We start from the raw sequence: 22185 nt of genomic DNA, 5'->3' as shown, positions 1-22185 counted from the left end.
ATAATATTTTGCTATCACTGTACATTATTTTTTTTTGTTATAGGTAAAATGCTAACCCAACTGGATGTATCTCAGAACAGCTTAACCACCGTTCCATCAGCTGCATTTAAAAATCTCAACCAATTACTTATTTTGAACATGAACCACAATAAAGTAACCAGTTTGCACGCGAAAGCTTTCCAGGGCTTAGACACGTTGGAAATACTGACGTTGTATGAGAATAAGATCACCAATATCGATACCGAAGCTTTCGTGGGGCTTGAGAAGTAAGTTGAAATATTGTTCTCTTACAGAAACTTATTTTTGTAAAAAGAAACAAAGAGTGTGCATGAAATCGTTGTGGGAATTTTAAAACTACGGAAAGATTTATTTCATTTTATTGCAATTTTCTGTGAAAGAAACATTTTTGTTCGTTAAAATTCTATGACCTAAATAATGTTTGCTTACATAGTTTTGATATTTCATGATATATATATATATATATATATATATATATATATATATATATATATATGTATATATATATATATATATATATATATATATAAATATATATATATATATATAAATATATATATATATATATATATATATATATATATATATATATATGTATATATATGTTACGGTAAATATGATTAAATGATATGAAATATGGAATTATCAATAATTACCGGTTACTATTAATACAACCCGAATATCTAGGTAAAAGTAAGAAATATACCAGAAATAATCACATTGACCGGTAATTATTAATAAATCCCGTATTCAAACGGTAAACGTGATAAATGTTGAATACCAATAAGTTCTCAGAAGCTTGCTGGGTGGAGAGAAGTAAGTGTATTAGTCACTGCGACATACCAGTGTTAAAATAAGGCCCGCGTATTACCACATTGTGATAGTAAATCTGTAGTCGGAAGCGGTTCTGTGTCATTGTAAAACATGTTTGTTTAGTTGCACAAGCGGTGTGAAGTTTAGAGTGTTCTGTGCACACCTACTAACTTATTTTACAATGAGTGATTTCGAGTCCATGAAAGCACGATTTAGCGATCAAATTGATATGCTTAAATCTGGAAAGGGAAACAATCATCAGTTATTCACCAGAGATGAGTATTATGCATTTTTAATAAAAGTTAAAACAACCAAAGGCAAGACTTCTCACAAAACACCTGAAGAATATCAACGGTTATCAGGGTATAATATTGTAAAAATTGGTAGATGTCCAAAAAAAATGTCCAGAAACTCGTTGTGCCAGTAAAAAACGACAGAGATCCTATTGTTTATTATGTATTTATGGAGGGAACTTTCGATATCATTCACGAGACTTATATCTCAATTGAACATGGGGGCCGCAAAAGAATGATGAAAGAACTTCAAACGAAATATAAGAACATCACTGTGGAGTTTGTCAAGGTTTACTACTTAAATCTTTGTGTACCTTGTCAAAAGAAAATGAGTATTCCAAAAAAAGGACTCGTTGTGAAGCCAATTTGAAGTAGTGCATTTATTCGAAATGTCAAGTCGATCTTATTGACATACAGTCACAATCGGATGGTGACTATAAATTTATTATGGTCTATCAAGACCATCTTACCAAATTTGTCCAGCTTAGAGCATTAGGAACCAAGCGTGCCGAACAAGTTGCGTACCATTTGTTGGAAGTGTTTACCATATTTGGAGTTCCACACATTTTACACAGTGATAATGGTCGAGAATTCGCAAATAAGATTATTGACGAAGTCTGGTGGTATCTGGGACGAACTGAAAATTGTCCACGGAAAACCCAGACACAGCCAGTCGCAAGGTTCGGTAGAGAAAGCGAACCAAGATATCGAAAAGATGTTGGCCACATGGCTAGAAACAAACAAAATAAATCAGTGGTCGGAAGGCATAAAGTTCATTCAAATTATTAAAAACAGAGCTCACCATTCTGGCATTAGTTGTAGTCCATACGAAGCAATATTCAGTTGTAAGGCTAAAGTAGGATTAAAAACATCCTTACCTGCTGGTACTTTAACTGAAATTCGAGGTGAAGAAGATTTAGAAGCAATATTAGCAGATGAGTCCGATGATGCTGATGATGGAGCAAAGCACCGTGGTAATTTAGATGTTAACAGTACAACCGAGGATTCACAATTAGCGAATGTTGAATATCCCGGTAACGCTAACAGCCAAATAGAATATAATGCATGTGAAATAGTTGCTGTCAATGGAAAAAATAATGACAATGGGGAAGACAAGACAATTGGAGTTGAAGAAAATGAGGGACACGAGGAAGATGGCACTGAAGTTGAAAAAACTTCAAAGAAAATTTAAGAGATTCGAGATCTTGCTACACAGTTACTTATAAAACCAGCTGACAGAACGTTAAAGCATTCTAATGATAGATTTCCTGTTGCAAAAGTAGGTTATAGTGTTAGAGTGCGAATTCCAGAAGTTAATAGAGCTAAGGCCGATAGCCGAAATATTATTGCCATTATTATTTCTGTTAAAGATGAAAGGTTGTATAAGCTTGGCACCAAGCATGGTATTTTAAACCAACTTTATGCAAGAAACGAATTTACTTATTTCAGTCAATGATGTGCCTGCTACTGAAATAAGTCTCAGGGAATGCGCCCATATAAATTCGAATTTAGGTGGTCAAGGATTTCGTCACTGCAATTTTAGTGGCCAATGCAACTCAAATCGCTGCAAATGTAAAAGAAGCAAGAGTTCTGTGTAATTCTAAGTGCCACAATAACCTGTCCTGCAAAAACAAGTAACTTACAGCTAATGCGTATGTACGAGTTTGCTTTTACTTATTGCATGTCTAGTAGGGATTTTTAATTGGTAAAATTGTTTAAATATTTAACATACCTGATACGAGTCTGTTTTTACTTATTACATGTCTAGTTCGGAGTTTTGATTGATAAGTTCTGTTTAAGTGATTAAATTTATTACCAAAATACCATTACCATTACCAAAAAAGTTTTTTTTATTGATAAATGTTGTTTAAGTGTTTTAACTTTGTTACCAAATACAAGTCTATTTTTACTTGTTTGTTACCAAATACAAGTCTAGTTAGGTTTTTTTGATTGATAAATTATGTTTACGTGTTTAACTTTATTACCAAATTCGAGTCTGTTTTTACTTATTACATGTCTAGTTAGGTTTTTTGATTAATAAGTTATGTTTAAGTGTTTAACATTATTACCAAGTTTCATGAATAAACAGTAGCGAAGCCCAAAATACGATTTTATTACATTTACCAGAGCTGTTAGAATAGTATTAATAATAACCGGTTAATCTAATTATTATAAAGGCATTATTAATCACATTAACCAACTGCTAAGGTTATTATTAATACAGACCGAACTTATCACATTGACCGTAACATATATACATATATATATATATATATATATGTATATATAAATAATTAAGTAATATTAACCCTTAATTGCATGGATTTTAAATACGGATACTAAAAATCATTTGTTGTTTTAATATATTAAAAAATTCCCCTAGACTAATTTTTAATATGGCTGTCCCCCTATTTGGATAATATAGAATGTGTACTATAAGCAACATTATGCATTAAAACTACATATTTTAGTGATGTAGTGAAACTACATATGAAAGTTTTAGTGAAACAAAGAAATGTTTTCCATTTTTGGCAATGAACTTTGGGAGTTTCTTTACAATAAGGATATTTACATTTTCTTTTACGTTAAAAATATATGGGACAATGATTCATTTGATCTTTTCTAACTTCTTCGCAACGAATACGTGCTGTTGCATTGTATTTCTTTTCCTTTTCCTCGTACGCCGTGAACACAGTGGAACTAGAAGGACGCCCTCTTTTAGAATAATTTAGATTATTTTTCAAACAACGGGTTTGTGAGATTTCTGCCTTAAATTCTAGAAGAGGCAACTGTCTGGTTTTTTGTTGGGTATTTTTTAACAACTTCATTGCCCAATGAATCATATATGATTTAAAGAGCGTGCTTATAACCCTAATCCGTTATTTTGTAGGCAGTTTTAAAATAAAACGTAACAATACAGTACGTTAAGTTTTGAATTAAAGATTAAAAACTACATAAAGCTCTAAAATGGGCAACATTACCTCGTACGAGGTAATTGTAATTTTTCGATCCCCACCGCCACCTTAGCCTTAGACTCCTAGACAGAAAACGAGAAAACGAAGCATTTAGTAACACATAACAACGCAAGGGATATGCAACTCCGTCCGTCGAGTTTTGTTTTGCTTATGTACGCTTGGTTTATTTGTTATAACATAAACTGGATAAAAATACACTGACCATTATAAGGCGATACATTTAAAAATAAAAGTGCATTTCTTTAAAAAGATAAAACAAAAAATATACTCTTATATCAAATATTTGACCTTCTACGGCTGAACAGTATGCCAATCTATCATAAAAACTGCTGCGGACATATATAAGAGTTTCTGCTATAACAGAATTAGAGACTTCTCTTATTGGGTTTTTTAATTCATCCTAATTTTGGGCTCTACCCTTATAGTCCAGTTACTGTGGCATTTTCCCTTTAAATTTTTTATAACTGCACCGATTTATCTAAAATTTTTACAGTGGGTAGTAAATTACTCAAAAAACATAAGTTATATGGTGCCGATGTGTGCTTCTACCCCTGGGGTGGTTGGCACCCCATCTAGGGGGTTGAACTTTTTACACTCAAAATAACCCCGGGAGTTGATAGAGAATCAAATTTTAAACAAAAAATGTCATACATTTTTTTCGCAGAATCAATACTTTTTGAGTTATACGCACTTGAAAAAGTAAACTTTTCGCAAAAAAAATGTTTTCCAATGATTTTGTACCAATAACTCAAAAACAAAGCGTTTTATTGAAAAATCTATAATGAACAAAAATAAAGCTTATAAAAAAACAAAGAGATTGTTTTTTTATTAAGTTTCATAAGTACAATACTAAGCGATTTATAATTGTTTGAAGATGACTTTTTATTTTTGGGATACTATACTCGATGCATTTAACATCAAATATCGGAAAATGGACATCTTTTTTGATATAAACTCATACAACACTTTTTAAAGAGCTAGAAGAAACCTTTAAAATGAGCTATGCTAAAAGCCATTTCGATTAAAATAAAGCGAAATACGAAGGAAAGAATTTGAATTACTCTAGCGTTAAAAAAAAACGAGCAGTATAAGTAACACTATTTCGATCAGAATTGAAATTAAACGTATATCTTTTACAATTCATTTTTTTTAGTGTTATTTATAAGTTTTAAAAGGTTAGCCTGTTTAAAATGCGTATTTTTTGAAAAAATCTTTTTTTTAATTATCTAAAAATTTACATTTTTTTAAAATAAATCTAAAACTATAAGAGATACGTGAAAAATGGTTCTATACCAAAATGTAGTTTCTTTCTTAACAAAAATTTTGATTTTATTTTTGTTGTAGCTCGAAAAATAATAGAGATATAGCCAATTGAAGTTTAAGATACAGCGGCTGACACACCTGTAATCAGCAATTTGGCCCTTTATTATTTAAAAATAAAGAATTTTAACATATTTTAATCTACTTAGTCTTGTAGCCTTTGAAATTACCTTCAAAATATTTTTTTAATGGACACTGTAGCTTAAAAATTAACGGAGTTATTCTAAAAAAATTTTGGAGCATTTTATTTATATTTTGGAGCATCAACTTATTTTCTGTATATATAAATGCTTTATTCAAGTATATTCGAAAAACTGGTAACAGACACACTAACACTCACACAAATATGTTTATAATAAAAACATCATGAGTATACTTAATTTTTTTATTTAGACATTTACCAAAGGGGAATTTGTTTCGTGAGCATAGAGGTGATTTTTAAGGGTTGAAAATAAGCAAGTAGATAAGGAAGCGGGGTCCTGAATCACTTTGGTAACCTGTCCATCAGGGTCTCCGATGCGAAGGTATCGATGCCATGATTTGACCTTGGGGGTGTACAAGAAGTACAAGAAGTGATCGACAATGACCAGAGGGTTGTAAGAACTGGTCGCTTATCGCTTGATCTCTTCTTCTTCTCTCCCGAAGAAGTGATCAACAATGACCAGAGGGTCGTAAGAACTAGTCGCTTATCTCTAGATCTCTTCTTCTCAGCCGAAGAATTGTCACCTACGTTACCTGTATGTTTTTACACCTGTCTCACTTGTCTCTTCTTTGTCTTACCTGTCCTGAAGAAGTAAAAGAATCGGTCGACAATGACCAGAGGGGGTGTCTTTGAGTGGAACGGACCACCTTGTATGTCGAGTGCAAAACTCATCGCTTATCGCTTCATCTCCTCTTCTTTTCGTTAAATTTGTACAGGGTGATCGAAAAAATAAATTTTGTATTGAGACTTGGAAATATTTTAGGTGTTGTTGCGTCAAAAATTTTTTTTGTGTACGATGCTTAGATATATCTGTATAGCCTGCCTAGCCTAGCCTGCCTAGTCTTATCTTTACAAACTTGTAGGAAAAGGAAAAATAACTATGTATCACATAAATGCTTTATTGTGTATATATATATATTTTAATGATATATGTGGGTAGATGTAAATAAAACAATATTGGATTGATACTATAAATTTTATTTGTTTTGAAACAAGTTATTTATCTGATTAAAAATATACACTCTACTGTTATAATGTATATTTTTCTTAACCTGTCGATAATAGTCCCTCGTCACAGAATCCATGTAACTCGCTCTCACCAAGTTATCATGATGTGAAGAATGACCCCGTAATATTTGGGAATCGTACCGGTCCTTGTACCTGACCACTTCATTGGATACGATTCCATCCCTGATCTTCTGGAGGGATTCGCGGTTCTTTGGAATTACATGGTCTAAAGGCTGAAACATAAAAATAATTAATTAAGAAATATTTGTTTTACAAATACTACTACCTTTGTGTGTTATGATTTAGGCATGGTTTCGAAACAATACAAGTCAGGTAATATGGCTCCATGCATCTCTAAAGAAGTTTGACAAAAACAAAAGAATTTTTTACAGTTTTCACACCATAACGTTCCATACATTTTGATGATAGAAGTAGTAGGTTGGGTGTATGGTATTATTTTTCTTCTTGTATTCGATTGTAATTTTATAAATCTTTTTTGGTCGGTAAAAACTTTTTCCCATGACAATTTACTTTTCTAAAGAAAAAAAAAACAGCTTTAATTACCGATATATTTTTTAAGTTATATGTGAAATAACTTACCACACCATAGAGGACCCATTTTAATTTGTAGATTAATCGGTTAAAGAAAACCTGATGTACAAAAATAGAAAGATAATTTAAAAAACAAACTTTTATTTATTACCAAAATAATAAATAAAGAATAAGGAACTTTTTTACTATCAAACGTATTTAAGAATTATTTATCATTGAAACCCCATGGTAAAGTGTCAGTGCTTAAAAAATTAACCATTCTTTTATCATCATATGGACTAAGTGCAACTTTTCTTTGAGTTATTGTATAGACGTCATGTTTTTTGGAGACAATAGAATTTTGGGAAACCTCTACAATGGTTTTTTTAAATAAACTTTTATAATAATCTTCATAAGTTAGTTCCTTTAAAGCTGATTTCTTAATTCCTTTTGCTTTTTTAATTTCCTGATCCTGATTTAAAGTTTTTATCGTGTACATTTTTGAGCGCAATCCTATAAAATGTGTCATAATTTGACCTTTGTTTTCATCTTTCATCAAGCCCAATACTTTTTTATTCCTTAAGGGAATGTTATAGACATTATTTTCAGTGTACTCTGATGTGTCAAACTTATGAATATCCTCTTTAATATGAGCATATATATCATCAACAAAAAACTGATATATTAAACTATCTGTGTCCGTGTATAATAACTTGGCTTTATCTTGAAATTTTTTTTTAATATAATTATAATGGAAGTCATACAAAATTGTTTTCGAAATATCTAAAATACACATCCCAATGTAAATAGGTTTGTTAAAATTAATTTTCTGTTTTTGCATTTCAATTATTACCATATTTTCATCAAATATGGTACAACTATGAAAATTCGGTTGGGAAATGTAATAGTTAGCACCGTAGTTACCACCCAGTTTGTTTACAATTTTTATATCCTTATATTTACGTACATTCTCTATACTTTTGCCATACGGAGCGTTTATAAAAAGTTTGAATAAATTTTTTTCAAATTCATTTTTGCTCTCTTTTCTCAATTCAATGTTTAAGTCAATATATTTCTTTAACCAAGGTGATTGTTTAAATTTTAGGCATCGATGAATCTTAGCAAGCTTCAGTCCCAAGCTAATAACTTGTTTTAAATACATATAATGAATAACATACTTCTTTTTATCATACAATGTCGTTAAGAGTTTTTTAATGGTAGAATTAGAAGTTGGTGGAGTTATGTGTTCTGGACACAATGGCAAATCTTTGTGTGAATTAAAAAGTTCTTTTGGATACTCAAGGTCCACTTCCAGCATGTATCCGTATTCACTATCATTGGGACAATTTAATATATTGTAATTGTAAATATCATTTAAGGGTATCCATTCAAATCCTCCATAAGGAAGGAAATAACTCATGGCTGAACCATATAGATTGTTCACATCAAAGTACATTGTATAAGAGGTCTCTTTACCAGGATTATATTTATCACCCATGTACTTATTGTTCGCTTCTGCATATCTGTTACTACATTGTGACACTCCTCCTCGTTTTGCTTTTTCAAAGAACAAAACCATTTCGATATCTGTTAAAAGCTCTAATTCTACATTTGTTACTTTTAACATGGCATCAAATGCTAACCCTGGTAAAGTAAAATAATGCAAACTATCTAAACCGTATGTTTTTAAACACATCAGTCTAAAGTTTTCAAAAATATCACTTAAAAGTAATACGTCAGTTTTTAAATATAATTCCGCGTACTCTTGCAAGTTTTTTATCTCAAACGTGTTCCAAACAGTGCATGCGTGTTGATAATCCTCATGAGTTATTCCTTCATTATTAATTTTACTAAAGAAACTATCAATAGGTGGCAAGCAAGTATCTTGCAACTTTTCCCAATTATCGAGGTATTCATATGGGAAAACACCTTTTCGTTTAACTAAATTAAATTTAAAATCATCTTCAAAGTACCTTCTCGTTATTTGTTTTTGATCATCATCTAGATTACAGGAAAGTTTATCTAATGAATCAGACATAAATCGAAACGAATCTATAAACCTAAAATTAATATTTGTATTTTGAATGTATTTGGTAAATGATATATACCTCTCTTTGTTTAGAGGAAGTAGTGATATATTACCTTTAACGTTATTATTAAGGCTTTTAATTAAAAAATGTGCGTCATAGCCAGAGAGATTATGAAATGCAATGGGAATTGTATGTGTATTTTGATAATTAGCATTACAAGATCTATGAGCAGCTCCTCGAAATTTTCCTGTAATATGACAATGATCTCTAACTTTATCCAATGGATCGACTATAGGTTTAGTGCAAATATGACAAACAAAACTCAAATTAAAATCATGTCTTTCTTTATCAGTTAATGGACCTAACTTGTTGAATTTTTGCAATAAATTTTCTCTAGTTATTCTCTTTGCTATCTTTTCAAGTTCTCTTACAAACCACACAAGACAGTCGTGACCGGTAAATGATTTATAGTATGATAAGGAATCATTATAAGAAGATTTAAAATAATAAGCTATACTAAAAGCTTCATGCTTTTGAGACAAATAAGTTTTTATATTAGGATCATTGTTATTGTCAATGCATTTTATAAGAATACTTTCTAGATCAGCATAAATAACAAAAGGAACAAGTTCTTTATGTTTAAAATTTTTAAATTTCATAATATTATTCTTTTCTGTTGGTAAAACCATCTTAACTGAATTTGAATTAATACAGTCCTCTAAATGATTTTGTAAGAGTGCATCATTACTAAAATGATTAAAACATCTTTCACAAAACCATTTTTTGTTTCTAACATTTTTAACTTGTTGATTTACTAACCTTGAAAAATTTTTAATATAAGCAAAATGAAATAGATCTTTTCTACACAAAGGACCATCATCCTCATCACTACTATTATTATTTGTACTATTATCTTGAGAATGAATTAAAAGTAAATTAATACGAGGAGAAAAACTAGTCTTACTTAATAGCAAAGGTAAAATTTCCTTTCCTGTTCCTTTTGTTGTAAAAACATTTATTGAAAGTTTATTTAAATTTTCAAATTTAGGGATATCTTTTATGTCAATGGGAAAACTGATATTATGATACTTTAATATCTTACTAAAATGAGGATAAGATGAGGTTCGTGTAACATTGATTTTAGCAGGATGTAACGCTGCAACAATTGACCAGAGAAAACAATAAGGATCAGAATTTTTAATGTTAATTACACTCTTTGTATTGCTTATATATTTAGGTAATTTAACATAGGTGGAAATACCACTCAGTATTGGATTATACCTATTTATATTAACTTTTAAATGTAGAATCTGTGATAGTGCCCAACCACTATCTCTTTCTTGAAATTCCTCAAATTTTTTTAAAATCACATTAATACAATTAATTTTATACCAATCCTTGAGGTCTGTATTTTGGTCAATTGTTACATTTTTGGTTGAAAAATGTTTAATAGAGGTTTCACCATTTTGTGGTTTGATAAAAACACCATATAAAATCAAATTAACTTTTAAAAGACACGACAACAAACTTTTTCTAATTTGAATTGAAAAACTCCTAAAAGCTTTTTCCAAAAATATTTTGGGTTCTTTATATTTTAAATTGACTATTAGCCCTGTTTTTATTCTACTATTAAAACAAGATTCCACATCCTGCCACAATAAACACCTTTTAAGAGTTTTTCTAGCATTTAGTCTGTTCTTAAAGTTTTCAAGATATGTTTTAAGAATAGTTAAATTTGCTTCTATACAGTGAAAATTTTTAACACAAGAAACCCTATTCTTTAAACATTTATTCAAAATAAAAATTTGTTTTTTCAAATATCTTATTACGTTTCGTAAATCAGATTTTCTCTTAATTAATCTACTTACCGATTCCATCTTCTCTACAATCTGGTTGGAAAGTTCATCGACTACTTGCTGACTCATTTTTTTTTTTCACTAGTAACTGGTTCAACTTAACTTGGTAACTTTCGAATGCACAAATAAAACCCAAATATTAGGATGCTCTCCAATTTATACTTATCCAGTAAAAAAAAATCAATTGACGTATTTCTGTAACTTGTTATTCAACGTGATTATATTTTAGGATCAAAAAGTTTAAATTTATCAATAATTCTGCAAACTAGTTGTTATTAAACGTGATTGTATTTTTAGAGGTCAGAAAGATCAAATCTGATGCAGATAAGTTGTTATTCAATGTGACTGCATTTTTATGGGTCAAAAGATTAAATCTGACGCAAATAAGATGTTGTTCAACGTGACTGCATTTTTATGGGTCAAAAGGGTTAACTCTGATGTAAATAAGTTATTTGCAATGTATTAAAATTACAAAGTCAGGCAGATAAGCACATTTTATTTAGATAATGATAAATTAATTTTGGAATAATAAACGTTTTAATGATAAACATGTTTTGTACTATTTTCTGCATTGCAATAAAGATCAAATAGGTCAGTCAATTACGTTAATATATATTTTTTTATTCTTACTATTTAAATTCGGTTAATTTTAAATTGATCTATCAGTTAGTCAGTGAACAGTCAGTGAACTATCGAAATGGCCAATGTACCATGCCAGTTGGTTATTGTATCTGAGGATCCAATTAACCTACCAATAAAGGACGCCTTTGTAATTGTGAAGCAGTTATTTATGTAAGTATTTTACTTATTTTTGGTTGTTTTTCCATTTTCCTTTTTTGATTTGTTCTACATGATTTTATTTCGCTCTTACTGGTTTATTTTTTTTTATTATAAATATTTCATGGGATTATTATAAGTTTTTCGAATCGGTCTTTTTTTATTTTGTTTTCTTTGTTTGATTCATGCTGCTGTTGGTTCATTATATTTTTTCTATTAAAGGTATGGCGTAAAGGACGTTTCCCTTAAGGGAGACAGAATATTTGTCCATCTTACATACTCGCCGAATAACAAAACATTAAAAAAAAAATTTGGATACCTTCCATTAAGATACATGAGAGTTAAAGTGGAAAATGATAAAGAGTTCCAGGTGCTGGAAAATATATGTAAGAAATACCGTTTTAACCTCCTAGATGATGAGGTGGAGGAGTTTGAAAAGTACCAACAACAAAGACAGTTGGTGGGGACAAAAAGGCCATATCTTCCTCCCCCTCCCCCTCATTTTGGCCACTCGTCTAAGTATTCAAATCCAACTTCTCCACCTGCCACATCAAATGACGACGACGACGACGATCCTCAGCCATCCCCAACAAAAAAAAGAAAGGTGACGACGAAGACGACAACGACTCAAAACCAAGACATAGTGGATCTGGAAGAGCTGAACATGGAAGATTTTCTTAGTCAGAAATAGAAAAGTAAGTGATTTATTTTTGTGTTTCGATATAATTCTAAATTTTACTATTTTTGTTTCAGATGCTTTAGGGAAATAAAAGTATGTACATAATTATATCTTATTATTTTATTAAATAAACTAATTTTCTAATTATTATCTCTGTATTTTATTTCATTTACACCTTTTACTTGATTAAAAAATATTGATCAATCTTTTTGCGATATCGACCATTATTTATGTCGCTATCTTTGAAAATGGATAAGAATCCATAATTCTCTTTCCAGCATATTGAACATATTTTTTTTAAATCTTCAAAAGTCATATCTGTTCCGACGTGGTCATTGTAAATGTGTTTTAGGTTTAAATCGTCTTGTTTGAATACAATTAAAATATTTGCATTGTCTCTTATAAGGTGTTTAGGTATTTTTGCATAACTCTGACTCAAATAAAATGGATCCACCTGAGAATGACGAGACATGCTAAAGTATTCTCGAATAACATCTTGGTTGTCACAAGCAACATCATCAAAGATAAAAATTGAATTGGGCTTCGCTTCAGATGGGTGCATTATATCCGTACTTCCACTGTAAGTATAATATCCTATTCCTTTAATTGGTTCTAGCAAAGTTTCTAAATATTTGTACTTTGGTTGCATTAATGATTTTGAGTAAATATACACATTTTCAAATTTTAATCCATTAGCATGTTCCAATAGACTTATCATCACATTGGTCTTACCACAATTTGAAGGGCCAACTATAATACATCGAATAGTTGAAGGGAACAAAACTCCATGCTTTTTAAACTTATTCTCAATTGGTTCCAATAAATTATTCTCCACATCAAGCGTAGTCTTTTGTTTTACAAGCTTCATGTCTGGTATCAATTTGAAAATAAATGTCTTGTGTGTATCTATTAATAAAAGACTATTTTTAATTTTTATTTTTTTATTGTCAACACTTTCTACAATATTTATACCAATAATGAATATTAAATACATTGTTTAGAGCACATTGTAAATTTTCAATTGTTGAAAACATGGATGTGATTTAAAAATATGATTCATAGTCTCATCGGAAAGTATATTAGGTTCATCTTGTACACAATCAATGCGATTTTCCATGAATTTTTCCAAATATTTTTTTGTTTCATGATTTCTTACCAATATTGTTTCGTCTAATACGTTGTCGTGTAAAAATTTTGAAATTTCTTCATATTTTAGATGAGTATCACAAAAATGCCAAGATTGCCAATTTAAACCATGGTTTTGAACACATTGTTGTTCGATACATTTTATATATGACTTATTTATCATTGCTTCTGTTACTGGTAAAACAACCATTCTGTGTATAATGTTTTCTGTAGTAGGATCTAAAATAGCAATTTCCCTACAAAGAAATACATCTTCCCCAGGAAAAGAGAAACCTTGGATATCCACAATGAACATGTTTTCACTCTCTCGATATTCTCTAACAACAAACAAAATCTTGCAAGTGGAACGTCTTTTACATATTTTTCTATCCCCTCTTTATTATATTGCGTCACTTTTATCTATCCATGAGTTGTGAGAACTATCAAAACCTAACCACTTGACAAAAATTTTATTTTTCTTTCTCTTTAATACCTTTTCAACTAAATAACTGTCTTTATGTTTAACTTTTTGTAACTGGTCCTTATAAAATCCCCCAAGAATTTCTTCACCTTTATAGTCTTTTAAATAATATGTAATAGGGTTTCCCAGTTTTATTTTATAAACAGTGAAAATTTCATTAGACCAATTTGGATTGTATTTTTTGTCAAAAACTCCTCGATGTTTTGAAATGCGTACATGATCACCAATATGAAATTTTTGACTTTCCAAATCGACAATTTTAATGTGATTGTATACGGTGTTTAACAATAGTTTTTCATGCTTCTTCTTAACATCCACTGGTTTCATTCCTATTGTTCTGTGAACTTTATTGTTGTATTCATTAACAACTTGTTGTAAATTATCAATCCATTTGTAGGTACCGTTGAAACTAAACTGTTTCCAAATCATTGATTTAATCGTGCGAATAACTCGCTCAGCAATCGCAGCCTTTTTCTCACTGTATACATTGTAATGATTAATATTATATTTTTTCATCAATTTTTTCATATGTGGATTAAAAAATTCAGTTCCCATATCTGTTTGAAGATTATTTGGTTTTTGCTGTTTAAACACATACTCCATACATTTGGCTACTTCAACACCTGATTTATTTTTTAGTGGTAAAGCCCATAAAAATTTTGAAAAACAATTTATTACAACCAAAATATATTTGAAATTTCTGTTTGTATTTGAATATTTTTGCATATCAATCAAGTCGGCTTGGAACAAATCATTAAGAGATTTTATAATAATTCTTCGTCTTTTAAAGTTAATTCTTGCAGGTTTGTGTAACTCATTAACGATATCTCTTTTAACATACATGATATTTATTCTATAATGTTTGCCTCTTTTAGTTCTTCAATAATTGAATTTATTTCATTTGTATGTCCTGTATGGCCAGCTAGCTGTGAAGATAGTAATAAACGTAATCGCTCTACAAGTTCATTTGGATCATCCCAGTGGACGTAATCGATTTTATTGTTGTTTACTTTCATAACCAATCCTTTACCTTCTGTTATTGGTGCAATTATTTTTTTATATTTTTCTAATCTACTACCATCTATCTGTTTACTTGATCTGTAATGCCTTCTGTGAGCATTCGTCGCTACAACTATCTTTTTATAGTTATTCTCATCTTCATCTGTAAAACTAGCTGGATATTTCTTAAACAAAAGCTCATATAAACCTGGTGTTCCTCTGTACCTTTTCTTTTTTAAAAGAATATCAGCACCATCTAAATCTATTTCAGAATTCCCAATCAGTAGCTTTTCAGATGTTTCATCAAATCGAATTCCATATTTATGATCAAATTCTTTGTTTAGAACATCAGCGTGCATATTTGTAATATATTTCCTAGGCAATGGATCATATTGATCCCAGTAGTCTACACGCGCCTGGTTAGCAATATCTTCAAATCGATTTTCAGAGTGTTTATCATTTTTAATCTGTTCTTTTATATCATCCACTTCAATGTTGTCCAATATCGATTGTTTGATTTCACTTGTTTCAAAGTCAGTAGTTTCATTATCGTCATCATCGTTTTTAATGTACCTTAAAGGTTCATCGTTTTTTGTTTCATTTTCTGGACTGGAATTTTGTGAACTATTTAACTTGTTCTCGATATTTTTCAAGTGTTTTGTAATTGGATTAAATAAATCTTCTTGGATTATTTGTCCTTGTTTTAATTGTCTTAATTTACTTTGGATGTTTCTCCGTTTAGTTATAAGTTGTCTTTTCAAATCTTTATTCATCGTAAAATGTAGGTATTCGCTTAACTTCTGAACAGGTCTTAAACAGGTCCTGATCAGCTTTGAACAGGTCTTGAACAGGTCTTGAACAGGTCTAGAACAGGTCTTGAACAGGTCTCGAACAGGTCTCGAACAGGTCTTGAACAGGTCGCGAACAGGTCTTGAACAGGTCTTGAACAGGTCTTGAACAGCTTTGAACAGGTCTTGAACAGGTCTAGAACAGGTCTCGAACAGGTCTTGAACAGGTCTTGAACAGGTCTTGAACAGGTCTTGAACAGCTTTGAACAGCTTTGAACAGGTCTCGAACAGCTTTGAACAGGTCTAGAACAGGTCTTGAACAGGTCTTGAACAGCTTTGAACAGGTCTTGAACAGCTTTGAACAGGTCTTGAACAGCTTTCAGATTTGGTACTAGTCTAGCCCCCAATTAGACACTTATGTCAACAAGGTTATGAAAATATTTATTGTGTACAGGGTGTTAAATAAGAGTAAACTTTTTTTTAACTTTTTATTTATACTTAAAAACCCAAAGATTTGCTTCATTAGATGAACTACAGTTAAAACATTTGAACTACATTGGTTAGAGGATTATAATTAACAATACGGTCATGTATAATTATACAATAAGCAGTTGTGTTAGCTGGTATATTCTTATTAGTTTCTATTTCTATTCTCATATCGACACTTCCTGATTTAATTGATTCATTTTGTCTGCTGCAATCAATAACAAATATCGGAGCAACATCACAGAATTGTAACATAGTAAGGCATGGATCTCCTATGGATTTGTAATAGTACGACGGTTGAAATTGTGCATACATTTCATATGCAAGGGCATAATGTCTTTTACTAAAGTTCAAGTTCAAATTGTCATACGGGTACATTTCAGAATTTAGAAATAGCTTTAAGTTTGTAAGATTACAGTGATCAAAATAGCTGTTCTCTTCTTTTATTGCATTCTTTTTGGCAGTTTGTAATGCAAACAAAACAAATCGTGGTCTCTCCAATAGACTGGTAGTTTTTACATTCCAGTTAAATTTCATTGTCTGAGGCAGTAGAGGAATTTCATGATATTCCCAGCTTCTATATGCAAGCTCCAAACTGGACCCATTTTCAATAAATTTATATAAACGTAACTTTTCTGAATCGGACACTTGAATATGAGGCATTTTCCATATTAATTTAAATATTTCCACTTTTGGTTTCAGTTCAGTTTCTACTGTAGACATTACTGCATTTAAATCAGTTGAACTTCTTATCAATACGAGTTCTTGGCGTATGTTAATAAGAATTTTTGTAAAATCTTCAAAAAATCCAAGTACAAGTTTGAGTGGAATACAAACATTAAAATTTCCTGCTTTATCAGCAACTGTTGGTGTGTCATTAATACTCCAACCTATACAGTTGTATCGATTAGATTCAGTTTGTGTGAACGAAGCATAGTTTTTCATTGTCGTTGTTATACCTAAATTTCTCACTCTATCTATTACACAGCCTCCAATTTCATATCGTATTTCATCAAATAAATGCATCAAACCATTATTAATAAAGCGCAAAGTATTGCTTTCTTTCCCATCATTCGTTAAACGTCCTTCAATATACAGATAACTCTCAGAAGGTAGGGTGTATATATCTTGAGTCTGAATTGGTATTCTTATTTCATCACAATGATTAAAAGTTGCATTGGCATAGGGTAAATGACTGTGCATTTCTCGACTCACAACTGAATTGTCAACCAATACACGATCTCCAATATTTAAAATGTTAAAACTCATATTCACTCTTCTTACAAGTACACCTCAAGAAAATCCCTAGTATTCTAGTATTAATAAAAAACTTTATTCTACACCAAGTATTTCTTTTCTTTTTCCCTGTCACTGTCGTAGTTGTTGTGTTTTATTTTAAATCCTAGTGAGGTTAAAAAGACTTTGTTTTCTGTTGTCAACGGTTTGAGAGTCTGCTTGTCACTAATGTTTTTATCAACACTCTTAATATTATATACACTGTCCACACCTGGATTAAATTTGCTACAGTTGTAAATTAAAACCATTATTTATACTTTTTTTAAATGTAGTCTTAACGTAATAACTTCTCGTGTGAAATTAACAAGATTACCGTCCTGGTCAACTATTTTAATGAAAATTTCATCAATATATCTATTTGTGACAGGTAAATAAATTACCTTTTTTGGAATTTCCACAATTTTGTAACCCGGTAAGACATTTGGATAAAACATGTGGATGATATGACCTTGGTTTTCATTGACGTATGAATTAGTGATTAGATTACATTCCACACAAATAGAATTAACCTTTGTGATATGCACAGGATTCTCAGCTACATGAGTCTTTAAAGGTGAGAGCCGTTTTGGTGTAAATCCCAATAAGGGAGCAATGGTATTTGGTTTTTCAAAATGGATTACTTTGTTGCTTTTTATTTCACATTTGAGTGTATTGTTATTAATTCTCAATATCAAACTTGTAGGTTGATCTATATTATGATTTTTTCTAGGCACACCTTTACCAATTGTATTATTTTTTTCTTGACTCTTTCCTTTATTAATTTCTGTATCATCTTTATCTGGTGTTTGATCTACTTTTAATTCTAATTCAGTTATTTTTTCAGTTAAATAATTTGAAAGATCTTCGACTTCATAAGAACCATGTGGAATCGTTATATCGTAACCATCTATATAAAACTTGTTGTTTGTTTGGTCTACATTTGGAATTGTATTGTATGACATGAAATCTATTAAACCTAGTACATACTGTTCATTTTCGTTTAAAATAATTGGTGGGTAAATTTTTGTTGATAACACCGATTCTCTTCCAGATAACACAAAAGTGTACGACATGTTCAAACGATAATCATAGAGTAAATAAAAGAATATTCTTTTAAAAAGGGTATTTATTTAAAAAATCTAAACACAATTGTCCACAATTTACAGTGTTATAAGTTTGATAAATTTTATGATTATAAACAATTTGAGAATAACCATTTGAATTAAAGTATGATATAGCTTCCAACGGTGGTCTCAGATTACCAAAACTATCAAAATATACGACTTTGGATTTATTCTTCTTGTAAGCTGTCCAATGAGTTCCAGGACCGTCTTTATTGTCTAAATTAATAATTCCACTCTCATGTTGCCAAATTTTTTTCGGAAACCCATTTCTCATCATTACACCTCTAAAATGTGGGATTTTCATTAATTTTGCATATTTTTGTAACTCTACATTTGTCAAAGCATGTTTTGGAATTTTTATTTGATCCATTTTCTTATTCATAAAAAAATACCCATTCCACTTTTATATGGTTTCAAGTATAAACCTTTTCCAATTGCCAGTGCTTCCATTTTACGATTATGACGTTGTTTTTCGAGTAAATCTTCTTTAGCTGCTTTTGCTTCGTTAATAGTTTTAACGATAGCTGATGTACCCCCAGCAATAGTGCCCAATGCGCTCAACCCAGCAAATATCGGTATTAGAGGTAATATACCCCCAGTTTTTGGAACTTGGATTACTCGACCACGTGGTTTTTTAATGTTTTTGTAGGATTTCACAATTCGTAATGCTTGTTGAATAGCTTCCCTTAACGTTCTTGGTTTGCTTTCCAATAGTTTCTTTCTAATGTCTCGAATTACTCTCAATAAACTAAATGACTTTTGCTTTGAAATTTTTCTTTTAGAAGATGAGGAGGAGGATGTGACCTTTCTTTTAGTGCTGTTTCTTGTCTTTTTCTTATTACCAACCATCTTGACTGTTTCCAACCAACTACCCATAATACACACAACAACAAGTCTTTATTAAAAAAAAAAAAAAAACGACAATAGAAAATGTAGCATATATTAATTATTATTAATTACATAAAAATTTTTTAAAATTACTGTCTTCGAACGTGGTTGATTCCTTCGATTGGAAATGGTAGCGGTCTCCTTCCCAATGGGTAATCGGCATCTCTATGGGGTTCTAAATGGTTAAGCCTCCCTAGTTGTTGTGCTTGAACACCCTCATCTCTTTGCCGATACCTACTAAATTCTCTCGTGAAGAGTCTTGTCCTGGCATTGTCTCTTTGCTTACCATGGAATTCAACAACACAACTCTTAACTCCCATTTCACTGTTTTACTTTTTCTCTGTTGAACTGTTAACACACAGCTTATTAACAACGATACAGATCAGACTGAATTAGTTATTGGTATATGTGCGTATATATATATATATATATATATATATATATATATATATATATATATATATATATATATATATATATATATATATATATATATATATATATATATATATATAGTATCTACATATTTTTTAATTTAATACAATTTACTTATTATATCTTAACTTTTTTCTTAACTGGATCATCATCATCCTCATCTTCATTGTTTATGTCTCGTTTTCTTTTTTGGGTATTGTTTAATAAGTAATTTAAGTTGATTTTTGCTTTTTTGACACCAACTACATTGTCATCAATTATTTTTCGTTTTTCTCTTCTTTTGGAAAGAAGGTCATCATCATCATCAACAAAATCATCTGTAATGTCCACATCCATATTATTTTCTAATTGTTTTGCTCTTTTATGATTTAAAAGCTTTTGTTGTATTTTTTGTTTATTTTTTTTTACATTTTGTTTGCGTTTACTTGATTTGGAAATAGTTAATCCTTGGAGTAATAAAGTACAATGGTCTATATTTTCAGTTAGTTTTTCTAAATTATTTTTAGCTTTGTTCAATTCTTTATTACAACTTTTTGTTACAGCTTTATATTTAGTAGAACCTAGACCCATACCTAATTTCACTTTTGCTTTCATTGCACCAGCTACACCAAGTGCTGCCAATTTTTCGGAAAATGCTGTATTTTTCGATCGAAACTGTTCAAGAGCTTTTTCACCTAGAATCTTATCAGCCTTATGTCGTTCGGATAGATCTTTATTTTGAGAATATGCAATATCATGTTCACGACACGCCTCGTCTAATCCATTTATTCCCCTATCTCCTCGTGCTAGTCGTTTCTGTAATTTGGTGCCGGGTCCACAAAACCTATAACCTCCAGGGATGTGCATTTCGAAAGGTAATTTATTAATGACAGCGTTTAACATATTGGTAGCGTACTCGTAGACGATTTACAAATTAATACATAGTTATTCTAAATATAAGTCTTTATATATTTTTTCTCTTCTTCAGACAACTGACCTCACATTTCACCAAACATACTACTTGGTATATTTTTAGCACCAGATCTGGATCTCAAATATTCTATGTAGTCACAGTTTATACAATTCCTATTAGATATTTCAGTCTCCCCACCACACTTTGGACATTTATACTTTACTGGTACAGGCATACTTATTTTTGGATAAATAGATGACTTGGGTTATTTTTGTCACCACCAAATTGTCTAAATATACTTTTTAAGTAACAATTTACACAAAGTGTATTTGGAATCTCAGTTTCACCACCACACTTTGTACATTTATATGTCACAGGTACAGGCATATTCAAAGGGCAAAATAAAAATGAGCTTTATGTTATATTTACAGCTATTTTATTATTCTAATTTTTTATCATGCGATTACATTATTTTTTATTGTTGCGGTCTCTGTCTCTTTACATACATTCTACTAGGTATATTTTTAGCACCACTCTCTTCCTTGTACACCTCTTCCAATTCACAATTTATACACAGGTCATTTCGTTCTTCAGTGTCACCCCCACACTTTGGACATTTATGTTTCACAGGAACAGGCATATTTATTGTTCTCACTCACAATTTATTTGTTGTTGTCGTTGATTCTCTGAAAAATGGGATAAACTCTTTCTACAAAGGCACAATCGGGACTAAATTGTTTGTGATCTTCGATTATATTGTCATTTGATTCCCATTTGTAAATCTCTACGCCACACTTGAAACACTTTACTATATCTTCCACTTGGAGAAAGTAAAATCCACAAGCAGCTAACTCTATTTCAGATTTATTCCCCTTCCAATTGTTAAAAGTTGAGAGCCTTGAATAAAACTCGTCTAGCATGTACACCTCAAGACACATCTTGATTACTGACAAAATTTTGCTGGATACATTTATTTAAAATAAATAACTTGTTTCAAAACAAATAAAATTTATAGTATCAATCCAATATTGTTTTATTTACATCTACCCACATATATCATTAAAATATATATATATACACAATAAAGCATTTATGTGATACATAGTTATTTTTCCTTTTCCTACAAGTTTGTAAAGATAAGACTAGGCAGGCTAGGCTAGGCAGGCTATACAGATATATCTAAGCATCGT

At 30.6% G+C, this 22185-nt stretch overlaps 3 protein-coding genes across 5 annotated transcripts in view; all 3 read left to right on the top strand.

The window, feature by feature from the left end:
* oys (lysophospholipid acyltransferase 6) overlaps nt 1–22185 on the top strand; it is a 312406-nt gene that overhangs the window by 66208 nt on the left and 224013 nt on the right. The window lies entirely within an intron of this gene.
* Nucleotides 1–22185, top strand: part of LOC140441537 (uncharacterized) — a 464737-nt gene that overhangs the window by 402452 nt on the left and 40100 nt on the right. For all 3 annotated transcript variants that reach the window (XM_072532320.1, XM_072532322.1, XM_072532321.1), the window contains one exon: nt 44–266. In XM_072532320.1, coding sequence (XP_072388421.1) covers nt 44–266 — 223 coding nt within the window. The remainder of the gene's footprint in view (nt 1–43; nt 267–22185) is intronic.
* Nucleotides 11720–12641, top strand: LOC140440716 (uncharacterized). Its single transcript, XM_072531080.1, has 3 exons — nt 11720–11838; nt 12046–12518; nt 12577–12641. The coding sequence occupies exons 1-2, from the start codon at nt 11744–11746 to the stop codon at nt 12512–12514; spliced, it is 564 nt and encodes a 187-aa protein (XP_072387181.1). The 5' UTR covers nt 11720–11743; the 3' UTR covers nt 12515–12518; nt 12577–12641.

The sequence above is a fragment of the Diabrotica undecimpunctata genome, chromosome 5, assembly GCF_040954645.1.
Source record: "Diabrotica undecimpunctata isolate CICGRU chromosome 5, icDiaUnde3, whole genome shotgun sequence".
Lineage (NCBI taxonomy): Eukaryota > Metazoa > Arthropoda > Insecta > Coleoptera > Chrysomelidae > Diabrotica > Diabrotica undecimpunctata.
The sequence above is the reverse complement of the archived record's forward strand: the minus strand, read 5'-3'. Positions and strand labels throughout refer to the sequence as shown.

Excerpts from the sequence above, each read along its gene's own strand:
- LOC140440716 (XM_072531080.1), top strand. The coding sequence starts at position 11,744 with ATGGCCAATGTACCATGCCAGTTGGTTATTGTATCTGAGGATCCAATT. Across the intron at positions 11,839-12,045 it reads ATTGTGAAGCAGTTATTTAT|GTATGGCGTAAAGGACGTTT; the intron begins GTAAGTATTTTA and ends TTTCTATTAAAG.